At 51.6% G+C, this 12,130-nt stretch overlaps 1 protein-coding gene across 1 annotated transcript in view; it reads right to left on the reverse strand.

Moving 5' to 3' along the window:
• LOC106592342 (uncharacterized) overlaps positions 1 to 12,130 on the reverse strand; it is a 126,717-nt gene that overhangs the window by 63,447 nt on the left and 51,140 nt on the right. The window contains exon 4 of the mRNA XM_082969250.1: positions 6,710 to 6,940. Coding sequence (XP_082825376.1) covers positions 6,710 to 6,940 — 231 coding nt within the window. The remainder of the gene's footprint in view (positions 1 to 6,709; positions 6,941 to 12,130) is intronic.

The raw sequence follows: 12,130 nt of genomic DNA on the forward strand, positions 1-12,130 counted from the left end.
GAGGACAGTCTGGCTGCCCAGAGAGGACAGGCTGGCTGCCCAGAGAGGACAGTCTGGCTGCCCAGAGAGGACAGTCTGGCTATAGAGACCGGTCAACACAGACCATCCTGGCTGCCCAGAGAGGACAGGCTGGCTATAGAGACCGGTCGTCACAGACAAACCTGGCTGCCCAGAGAGGACAGTCTGGCTGCCCAGAGAGGACAGGCTGGCTGCCCAGAGAGGACAGTCTGGCTGCCCAGAGAGGACAGTCTGGCTATAGAGACCGGTCAACACAGACCATCCTGGCTGCCCAGAGAGGACAGGCTGGCTATAGAGACCGGTCGTCACAGACAAACCTGGCTGCCCAGAGAGGACAGTCTGGCTGCCCAGAGAGGACAGGCTGGCTGCCCAGAGAGGACAGTCTGGCTGCCCAGAGAGGACAGTCTGGCTATAGAGACCGGTCAACACAGACCATCCTGGCTGCCCAGAGAGGACAGGCTGGCTATAGAGACCGGTCGTCACAGACAAACCTGGCTGCCCAGAGAGGACAGTCTGGCTGCCCAGAGAGGACAGGTTGGCTGCCCAGAGAGGACAGTCTGGCTGCCCAGAGAGGACAGGCTGGCAGTCCAGAGAGGACAGTCTGGCTATAGAGACCGGTCATCACAGACAAACCTGGCTGCCCAGAGAGGACAGGCTGGCTGTCCAGAGAGGACAGGCTATGGTCACTCTGCTCCAGGGGAGAGGTAGAGACAGAGCTGCATTTCCTGTTACACTGTGACAAAAACTCAGACATAAGAGAACATTTCTTTCCCAAACTTATCATTCAATACAAAGAATTTGAAACTATAAAATCAAATATTTATTGGGTGAAAAGTCCAAATGCGCACCTGCAGGACAGCCAGTGAAAGTGCAATGTAATGTGGATAATATTTCCCATGTAGTTTTGTTTAGTCTTTCATACCAGGTCATGTGTCTTCTCAGGCATGTTGACACTGGTCTACTACCGTCGCTTTAATGTATTGTTGTTCTGATTAATATTGTTGTTGTTGTTAATGGTAATCACATTTCCACTACTACTATTAGTATTGCTGTTGGTCACACCATTTTTGTTATATGTATACTTTCACAATGCAAGTAATTTATCTTGCCATGTCAATAAAGTCTATTGAATTGAATTGAATTGAGAGAGAGAGAGAGAGAGAGAGAGAGAGAGAGAGAGAGACACAGAGAGAGAGACACAGAGAGAGAGACACAGAGAGAGACACAGAGAGAGAGACACAGAGAGAGACAGAGAGAGAGACAGAGAGACAGAGAGACAGAGAGAGAGAGAGAGAGAGAGACACAGAGAGAGAGACACAGAGAGAGAGACACAGAGAGAGACACAGAGAGAGACACAGAGAGAGACAGAGAGAGAGAGAGAGAGAGAGAGAGAGAGAGAGAGAGACAGAGAGAGAGAGAGACAGAAACGGAGACAGAGATAATGTGGGTTGACAGAAAACAAACACAAGGTGTGTGTGTGAGCGACTGTGTTGAACAGCTTCTATTACCATCAGACTGTTAAAAAATATATTTTTTAATGAAAATGCGTTTTATTGGCAGAAATGCCTTCTCGAACATTGTGAACAGTCATGTACCTTAATAACAAACTTGTACGCCATCTGTAAATACAAATACATTGTTAAATTGCTGGTTTAGCCACTGAAAAAGCTGGCAACCTTCCCACTAGCCATGATTGGCTGAAATTAGTGGGCTGGACATGCCGGGAAATGCATTCGGATTGGTCTGCCATACAGAAGGCTACTGTCTATTTGAGCTGGTCAGTCTGTGTTGGTTGCTCTCCACTTTCTGGAGGATCCAGTTTTGAAATCAGTGGAAATATACTATGATAGTTAAAACCTGTTGGGGATAGGGGGCAGTATTTGCACGGCCGGATAAAAAAACGTACCCGATTTAATCTGGTTACTACTCCTGCCCAGTACCTAGAATATGCATATAATTGTTTGATTTGGATAGAAAACACCCTAACGTTTCTAAAACTGTTTGAATGGTGTCTGTGAGTATAACAGAACTCATATGGCAGGCCAAAACCTGAGAAGATTCCAAACAGGAAGCGCTCTCTCTGACCATTTCTTGGCCTTCTTTGTCATCTCTATCCAAAACAGGGGATCTCTGCTGTAACGTGACACTTTCTATGGCTCCCATAGGCTCTCAGAAGGCGCCAGAACGTTGAATGATGACTCTGCAGTTACTGGCTGAAAAACAGTAGCGCATTTGGATAGTGGTTGATCTGAGAACAATGAGAAGGGGGGCGCGTGCACGTGAAGAGTCCATTTTCTTCTTTGAGTCTTTGAACGAAAACAACTTCTCCCGGTCGGAATATTATCGCTATTTTACGAGAAAAATCGCATAAAAATTGATTTTAAACAGCGTTTGGCATGCTTCGAAATACGGTAATGGAATATTTTGAAATTTTTTGTCACGATATGCGCCGGCGCGTCACCCTTCGGATAGTGTCTTGAACACACGAACAAAACACCGCTATTTGGATATAACTATGGATTATTTGGAACCAAACCAACATTTGTTGTTGAAGTAGAAGTCCTGGGAGTGCATTCTGACAAAGAACAGCAAAGGTAATCCAATTTTTCTTATAGTAAATCTGAGTTTGGTGAGTACCAAACTTGGTGGGTGTCAAAATAGCTAGCCTGTGATGGCCGGGCTATCTACTCAGAATATTGCAAAATGTGCTTTCACCGAAAAGCTATTTTAAAATCGGACACCGCGATTGCATAAAGGAGTTCTGTATCTATAATTCTTAAAATAATTGTTATGTTTTTTGTGAACGTTTATCGTGAGTAATTTAGTAAATTCACCGGAAGTGTTCGGTGGAAATGCTAGTTCTGAACGTCACATGCTAATGTAAAAAGCTGGTTTTTGATATAAATATGAACTTGATTGAACAAAACATGCATGTATTGTATAACATAATGTCCTAGGAGTGTCATCTGATGAAGATCATCAAAGGTTAGTGCTACATTTAGCTGTGGTTTGGGTTTATGTGACATTATATGCTAGCTTGAAAAATGGGTGTCTGATTATTTCTGGCTGGGTACTCTGCTGACATAATCTAATGTTTTGCTTTCGTTGTAAAGCCTTTTTGAAATCGGACAGTGTGGTTAGATTAACGAGAGTCTTGTCTTTAAATAGCTGTAAAATAGTCATATGTTTGAGAAATTGAAGTAATAGCATTTCTAAGGTATTTGAAAATCGCGCCACAGGATTCAACTGGCTGTTACGTAGGTGGGACGATTTGGTGCCACCTAGCCCAGAGAGGTTAACGAGAGTCTTGTCTTTAAAATGGTGTAAAATAGTCATATGTTTGAGAAATTTAACTTATAGCATTTTTTAGGTATTTGTATTTCGCGCCACGGGATTCCACTGGTTGTTGACTAGGGTGGGACGCAAACGTCCCACCTAGCCCAGAGAGGTTAAAGAGATAGAGAAAACACCTGTCTCTGGATTACATCTTCAAACTAAAGGGCAATCGTGGCATGGCGTCCGTGACAGGGAGACGCGTCCATCATGCACGATGATGTAGACAGACAGGTAAGATTGTCTAGCATTAGCTGGCTACATTTTCAGATATTACACGTTTCCAATTTTGACAGGAAATGGTTTCAGTTCAAGCTAGAGTGTACTGTTAGCTAATGTTAGCTGGCTACATTTTCAGATATTACACGTTTCCAATTTTGACAGGAAGTGGTTTCAGTTCAAGCTAAAGTGTACTGTTAGCTAGCATTAGCTGGCTGGCTCCCTAGCTGACATTATCCGTATCCCAGAGCCGTATTCATGCAGGGTAGTAACGACATGATTTGGCATTGTTTCCATTGTTGTTTAACTAGCTAACGTTAGCTGGCTGGCTCGTTAGCTAACGTTATGTAACATGTGTGATCTCCCTGGGCTGCGGGACAGAGTGGATGAAGTTTATGAATACCTGGCTGGGCTGTGGGACAGTGGATGAGGTTTATAAATGTCTCCCTGGGCTGTGGGACAGTGGATGAAGTTGATGAATACCTGGCTGGGCTGAGGACAGTGGATGAGGTTTATGAATGCCTGGTTGGGCTGTGGGACAGTGGATGAGGTTTATGAATACTTGGCTGGGCTGTGGGACAGTGGATGAGGTTTATGAATGCCTGGTTGGGCTGCGGGACAGTGGATGAAGTTTATGAATACCTGGCTGGGCTGTGGGACAGTGGATGAGGTTTATAAATGTCTCCCTGGGCTGTGGGACAGTGGATGAAGTTGATGAATACCTGGCTGGGCTGAGGACAGTGGATGAGGTTTATGAATGCCTGGTTGGGCTGTGGGACAGTGGATGAGGTTTATGAATGCCTGGTTGGGCTGTGGGACAGTGGATGAGGTTTATGAATACTTGGCTGGGCTGTGGGACAGTGGATGAGGTTTATGAATGCCTGGTTGGGCTGTGGGACAGTGGATGAAGTTTATGAATGCCTGGCTGGGCTGCGGGACAGTGGATGAAGTTTATGATTGCCTGGCTGGGCTGCGGGACAATGGATGAGGTTTATGATTGCCTGGCTGGGCTGCGGGACAGTGGATGAAGTTTATGAATGCCTGGTTGGGCTGCGGGACAGTGGATGAAGTTCATGAATGCCTGGTTGGGCTGTGGGACAGTGGATGAAGTTTATGAATGCCTGGTTGGGCTGTGGGACAGTGGATGAGGTTTATGAATGCCTGGTTGGGCTGTGGGACAGTGGATGAGGTTTATGAATGCCTGGCTGGGCTGTGGGACAGTGGATGAGGTATATAAATGCCTGGCTGGGCTGCGGGACAGTGGATGAGGTTTATGAATGCCTGGTTGGGCTGTGGGACAGTGGATGAGTCTTGATAATTCAAATAGAACTGCTAACCAGCATTACACGGGGATTGTGGTGAATAACTTCCTGGTATCCAACCAATGACAATCCATGATCCAAACAACTGGTCTTATAATAGTATAGAACAGATAGAGGACGACAGTGGTGAAAGATAGATAGGCTGTGGCATTACCCCTAGACCAGCCAGGCCAGTAGGCACAGTACTCACATGAGGGTAATATTCCATGACCAGTAGGTACAGTACTCACATGAGGGTAATATTCCAGCCAGGCCAGTGGGTACAGTACTCACATGAGGGTAATATTCCAGCCAGGCCAGTGAGTACAGTACTCACATGAGGGTAATATTCCCTGACCAGTAGGTACAGTACTCACATGAGGGTAATATTCCATGACCAGTAGGTACAGTACTCACATGAGGGTAATATTCCATGACCAGTAGGTACAGTACTCACATGAGGGTAATATTCCATGACCAGTAGGTACAGTACTCACATGAGGGTAATATTCCATGACCAGTGGGTACAGTACTCACATGAGGGTAATATTCCATGACCAGTAGGTACAGTACTCACATGAGGGTAATATTCCATGACCAGTAGGTACAGTACTCACATGAGGGTAATATTCCAGCCAGGCCAGTGGGTACAGTACTCACATGAGGGTAATATTCCATGACCAGTAGGTACAGTACTCACATGAGGGTAATATTCCATGACCAGTAGGTACAGTACTCACATGAGGGTAATATTCCATGACCAATAGGTACAGTACTCACATGAGGGTAATATTCCATGACCAGTAGGTACAGTACTCACATGAGGGTAATATTCCAGCCAGGCCAGTGGGTACAGTACTCACATGAGGGTAATATTCCATGACCAGTAGGTACAGTACTCACATGAGGGTAATATTCCATGACCAGTAGGTACAGTACTCACATGAGGGTAATATTCCATGACCAGTAGGTACAGTACTCACATGAGGGTAATATTCCAGCCAGGCCAGTGGGTACAGTACTCACATGAGGGTAATATTCCAGCCAGGCCAGTGAGTACAGTACTCACATGAGGGTAATATTCCCTGACCAGTAGGTACAGTACTCACATGAGGGTAATATTCCATGACCAGTAGGTACAGTACTCACATGAGGGTAATATTCCATGACCAGTAGGTACAGTACTCACATGAGGGTAATATTCCATGACCAGTAGGTACAGTACTCACATGAGGGTAATATTCCATGACCAGTGGGTACAGTACTCACATGAGGGTAATATTCCATGACCAATAGGTACAGTACTCACATGAGGGTAATATTCCATGACCAGTAGGTACAGTACTCACATGAGGGTAATATTCCAGCCAGGCCAGTGGGTACAGTACTCACATGAGGGTAATATTCCATGACCAGTAGGTACAGTACTCACATGAGGGTAATATTCCATGACCAGTAGGTACAGTACTCACATGAGGGTAATATTCCATGACCAATAGGTACAGTACTCACATGAGGGTAATATTCCATGACCAGTAGGTACAGTACTCACATGAGGGTAATATTCCAGCCAGGCCAGTGGGTACAGTACTCACATGAGGGTAATATTCCATGACCAGTAGGTACAGTACTCACATGAGGGTAATATTCCATGACCAGTAGGTACAGTACTCACATGAGGGTAATATTCCATGACCAGTAGGTACAGTACTCACATGAGGGTAATATTCCAGCCAGGCCAGTGGGTACAGTACTCACATGAGGGTAATATTCCATGACCAGTAGGTACAGTACTCACATGAGGGTAATATTCCATGACCAGTAGGTACAGTACTCACATGAGGGTAATATTCCATGACCAGTAGGTACTCCACGCGTCCGTCGGCTGTGAGTCTCTCGTCTCCGACGATGAAGCGTGCGATGTTATCGTGCTCCAGCAGGGGGACACGGTAGATGGCTCGCTCATGGACAAAGTTCTGGCGGTTCTGGTAGGTGAACACCTTGACCGCCACGGGACGCTCGTCTAGAGAACCTTTATACACGGAGCCATACCGCCCACGACCAATCAACTGGGAGGGAGAAAGAGACAGAGAGAGAGAGAGAGGAAGAGAGAGGGAGGGGGCGAGGGAGAGGGGAGAGGGAGAGAGGAAGAGAGAGGGGAGAGAGATAGAGGGATTGAGGGAGAGAGAGGGAGGGGGCGAGGGAGAGGGGAGAGGGAGAGAGAGGGATAGAGGAAGAGAGAGAAAGAGATAGGGGAGAGGGGGGGAGGAAGAGAGAGGGAGGGGCGAGGGAGAAGGGAGAGGAGAGAGGAAGTGAGAGGGGAGAGGGAGATAGGAAGAGAGAGGGGAGAGGGAGAGAGGGAGAGAGAGGGGAGAGGGATAGAGGGAGAGAGAGGGAGGGGGAAGAGGGATAGAGGGAGAGAGAGGGAGGGAGAGAGGGAGAGGGAAGAGGGATAAAGGGAGAGAGAGGGAGGGATAGAGGGAGAGAGAGGGAGGGGGTGAGGGAGAGGGAGAGGGAAAGAGGGAGAGAGAGGGAGGGGGCGAGGGAGAGGGATAGAGGGAGAGAGAGGGAGGGGGCGAGGGAGAGGGAAGAGGGATAGAGGGAGAGAGAGGGAGGGGAGAGGGAGAGAGAGGGAGGGAGGGAGAGAGGGAGAGAGAGGGAGGGGGAGAGGGAGAGAGAGGGAGGGAGAGAGGGAGAGGGATAGAGGGAGAGAGAGAGAGGGAGAGAGGGAGAGAGAGGGAGGGGGCGAGGGAGAGGGAAGAGAGAGAGAGAGGGATAGAGGGAGAGAGAGGGAGGGGGCGAGGGAAGAGGGAGAGAGAGGGAGAGAGAGGGAGGGGGCGAGGGAAGAGGGAGAGAGAGAGAGAGAGAGTCCATCCATTATAAGCTAGAAAGGTGATACCACTGCCATTCTAGTCACCCCTCTAGGAGTTTAAAGGTCAACTCCACATTCAGCACCAGTGTCTACACACCGCATGTGAAAACGGCACATTTATACTTTTTTGGAGGAAAAAAAAGTATAAAGTTAAAAAGTTCTACTCAATGACATCATCAAAAAAAAACATTGTCAAACATTATGAGATTAGCGGTGTCGTGGGGAGCAAGAAAACGACCCCTCTGGCTAGCAACGACCCTCCCTCTGGCTAGCAACGACCCTCCCTCTGCCTAGAAACGACCCTCCCTCTGCCTAGAAACGACCCTCCCTCTGCCTAGAAACGACCCTCCCTCTGCCTAGAAACGACCCTCCCTCTGCCTAGAAACGACCCTCCCTCTGGCTAGAAACGACCCTCCCTCTGCCTAGAAACGACCCTCCCTCTGCCTAGAAACGACCCTCCCTCTGCCTAGAACGACCCCCCTCTGCTAGAAACGACCCTCCTCTGCCTAGAACGACCCCCTCTGCCTAGAAACGACCCTCCCTCTGGCTAGAAACGACCCTCCCTCTGCCTAGAAACGACCCTCCCTCTGGCCTAGAAACGACCCTCCCTCTGGCTAGAAACGACCCTCCCTCTGGCTAGAAACGACCCTCCCTCTGGCTAGCAACGACCCCCTCCCCTCTGGCTAGAAACGACCCTCCCTCTGGCTAGAAACGACCCTCCCTCTGGCTAGAAACGACCCTCCCTCTGGCTAGAAACGACCCTCCCTCTGGCTAGAAACGACCCTCCCTCTGGCTAGAAACGACCCTCCCTCTGGCTAGAAACGACCCTCCCTCTGCCTAGCAACGACCCCCCCTCTGCCTAGAAACGACCCTCCCTCTGCCTAGAAACGACCCTCCCTCTGGCTAGAAACGACCCTCCCTCTGGCTAGAAACGACCCTCCCTCTGCCTAGAAACGACCCCTCCCTCTGCCTAGCAACGACCCTCCCTCTGGCTAGAAACGACCCTCCCTCTGCCTAGAAACGACCCTCCCTCTGCCTAGCAACGACCCCCCCCTCTGCCTAGAAACGACCCTCCCTCTGGCTAGAAACGACCCTCCTCTGGCTAGAAACGACCCTCCCTCTGGCTAGAAACGACCCTCCCTCTGGCTAGAAACGACCCTCCCATTGCCTAGAAACGACCCTCCCTCTGCTAGAAACGACCCTCCCTCTGGCTAGAAACGACCCTCCCTCTGGCTAGAAACGACCCTCCCTCTGGCTAGAAACGACCCTCCCTCTGCCTAGAAACGACCCCCCTCTGCCTAGAAACGACCCCCCTCTGCCTAGAAACGACCCTCCCTCTGGCTAGAAACGACCCTCCCTCTGCCTAGCAACGACCCTCCCTCTGGCCTAGAAACGACCCTCCCTCTGGCTAGAAACGACCCTCCCTCTGCCTAGAAACGACCCTCCCTCTGCCTAGAAACGACCCTCCCTCTGGCTAGAAACGACCCTCCCTCTGGCTAGAAACGACCCTCCCTCTGGCTAGCAACGCCCCTCCCTCTGGCTAGCAACGACCCTCCCTCTGGCTAGCAACGACCCTCCCTCTGGCTAGAAACGAAATGACCCTCCCTCTGGCTAGAAACGACCCTCCCTCTGGCTAGAAACGACCCTCCCTCTGGCTAGAAACGACCCTCCCTCTGCCTAGCAACGACCCCTCCCTCTGCCTAGCAACGACCCTCCCTCTGGCTAGAAACGACCCTCCCTCTGGCTAGAAACGACCCTCCCTCTGCCTAGCAACGACCCCCCCCTCTGCCTAGAAACGACCCTCCCTCTGGCTAGAAACGACCCTCCCTCTGGCTAGAAACGACCCTCCCATCTGCCTAGAAACGACCCTCCCTCTGCGCTAGAAACGACCCTCCCTCTGCCTAGAAACGACCCTCCCTCTGCCTAGAAACGACCCTCCCTCTGCCTAGAAACGACCCTCCCTCTGGCTAGAAACGACCCTCCCTCTGCCTAGAAACGACCCTCCCTCTGCCTAGAAACGACCCTCCCTCATGCCTAGAAACGACCCTCCCTCTGGCTAGAAACGACCCTCCCTCTGGCTAGAAACGACCCTCCCTCTGGCTAGAAACGACCCTCCCTCTGGCTAGCAACGACCCTCCCTCTGGCTAGAAACGAAATGACCCTCCCTCTGGCTAGAAACGACCCTCCCTCTGGCTAGAAACGACCCTCCCTCTGGCTAGAAACGACCCTCCCTCTGGCTAGCAACGACCCTCCCTCTGGCTAGCAACGACCCTCCCTCTGCCTAGAAACGACCCTCCCTCTGGCTAGAAACGACCCTCCCTCTGCCTAGCAACGACCCTCCCTCTGGCTAGATACGACCCTCCCTCTGGCTAGAAACGACCCTCCCTCTGCCTAGCAACGACCCTTCCTCTGGCTAGAAACGACCCTCCCTCTGGCTAGAAACGACCCTCCCTCTGCCTAGAAACGACCCTCCCTCTGCCTAGAAACGACCCTCCCTCTGGCTAGAAACGACCCTCCCTCTGGCTAGAAACGACCCTCCCTCTGGCTAGCAACGCCCCTCCCTCTGGCTAGCAACGACCCTCCCTCTGGCTAGCAACGACCCTCCCTCTGGCTAGAAAGAAATCGACCCTCCCTCTGGCTAGAAACGACCCTCCCTCTGGCTAGAAACGACCCTCCCTCTGCCTAGCAACGACCCCTCCCTCTGCCTAGCAACGACCCTCCCTCTGGCTAGAAACGACCCTCCCTCTGCCTAGAAACGACCCTCCCTCTGCCTAGCAACGACCCCCCCCTCTGCCTAGAAACGACCCTCCCTCTGGCTAGAAACGACCCTCCTCTGGCTAGAAACGACCCTCCCTCTGGCTAGAAACGACCCTCCCTCTGCCTAGAAACGACCCTCCCTCTGCCTAGAAACGACCCTCCCTCTGGCTAGAAACGACCCTCCCTCTGGCTAGCAACGACCCTCCCTCTGGCTAGAAACGACCCTCCCTCTGGCTAGAAACGACCCTCCCTCTGGCTAGAAACGACCCTCCCTCTGCCTAGCAACGACCCCTCCCTCTGCCTAGAAACGACCCTCCCTCTGGCTAGAAACGACCCTCCCTCTGCCTAGAAACGACCCTCCCTCGGCCTAGAAACGACCCTCCCTCTGCCTAGAAACGACCCTCCCTCTGGCTAGAAACGACCCTCCCTCTGCGCTAGAAACGACCCTCCCTCTGGCTAGCAACGCCCCTCCCTCTGGCTAGCAACGACCCTCCCTCTGGCTAGCAACGACCCTCCCTCTGGCTAGAAAGAAATGACCCTCCCTCTGGCTAGAAACGACCCTCCCTCTGGCTAGAAACGACCCTCCCTCTGGCTAGAAACGACCCTCCCTCTGCCTAGCAACGACCCCTCCCTCTGCCTAGCAACGACCCTCCCTCTGGCTAGAAACGACCCTCCCTCTGCCTAGAAACGACCCTCCCTCTGCCTAGCAACGACCCCCCCCTCTGCCTAGAAACGACCCTCCCTCTGGCTAGAAACGACCCTCCTCTGGCTAGAAACGACCCTCCCTCTGGCTAGAAACGACCCTCCCTCTGGCTAGAAACGACCCTCCCATTGCCTAGAAACGACCCTCCCTCTGGCTAGAAACGACCCTCCCTCTGGCTAGAAACGACCCTCCCTCTGCCTAGAAACGACCCTCCCTCTGGCTAGAAACGACCCTCCCTCTGGCTAGAAACGACCCTCCCATCTGCCTAGAAACGACCCTCCCTCTGCCTAGAAACGACCCTCCCTCTGCCTAGAAACGACCCTCCCTCTGCCTAGAAACGACCCTCCGCCTAGAAACGACCCTCCTCTGCCTAGAAACGACCCTCCCTCTGCCTAGCAACGACCCCCCCTCTGCCTAGAAACGACCCTCCCTCTGGCTAGAAACGACCCTCCCTCTGCCTAGAAACGACCCTCCCCCTCTGCCTAGAAACGACCCTCCCTCTGGCTAGAAACGACCCTCCCTCTGGCTAGAAACGACCCTCCCTCTGCCTAGAAACGACCCTCCCTCTGGCTAGAAACGACCCTCCCTCTGCCTAGAAACGACCCCCCCTCTGCCTAGAAACGACCCTCCCTCTGGGCCTAGAAACGACCCTCCCTCTGGCTAGAAACGACCCTCCCTCTGCCTAGAAACGACCCTCCCTCTGGCTAGAAACGACCCTCCCTGCCTAGAAACGACCCTCCCTCTGGCTAGAAACGACCCTCCCTCTGCCTAGAAACGACCCTCCCTCTGGCTAGAAACGACCCTCCCTCTGGCTAGAAACGACCCTCCCTCTGCCTAGAAACGACCCTCCCTCTGCCTAGAAACGACCCCCCCTCTGCCTGAAACGACCCCCCTCTGCCTAGAAACGACCCTCCCTCTGGCTAGAAA

This window comes from Salmo salar, chromosome 25 (assembly GCF_965601325.2).
Source record: "Salmo salar chromosome 25, fSalSal1, whole genome shotgun sequence".
Taxonomy (NCBI): Eukaryota; Metazoa; Chordata; class Actinopteri; order Salmoniformes; family Salmonidae; genus Salmo; species Salmo salar.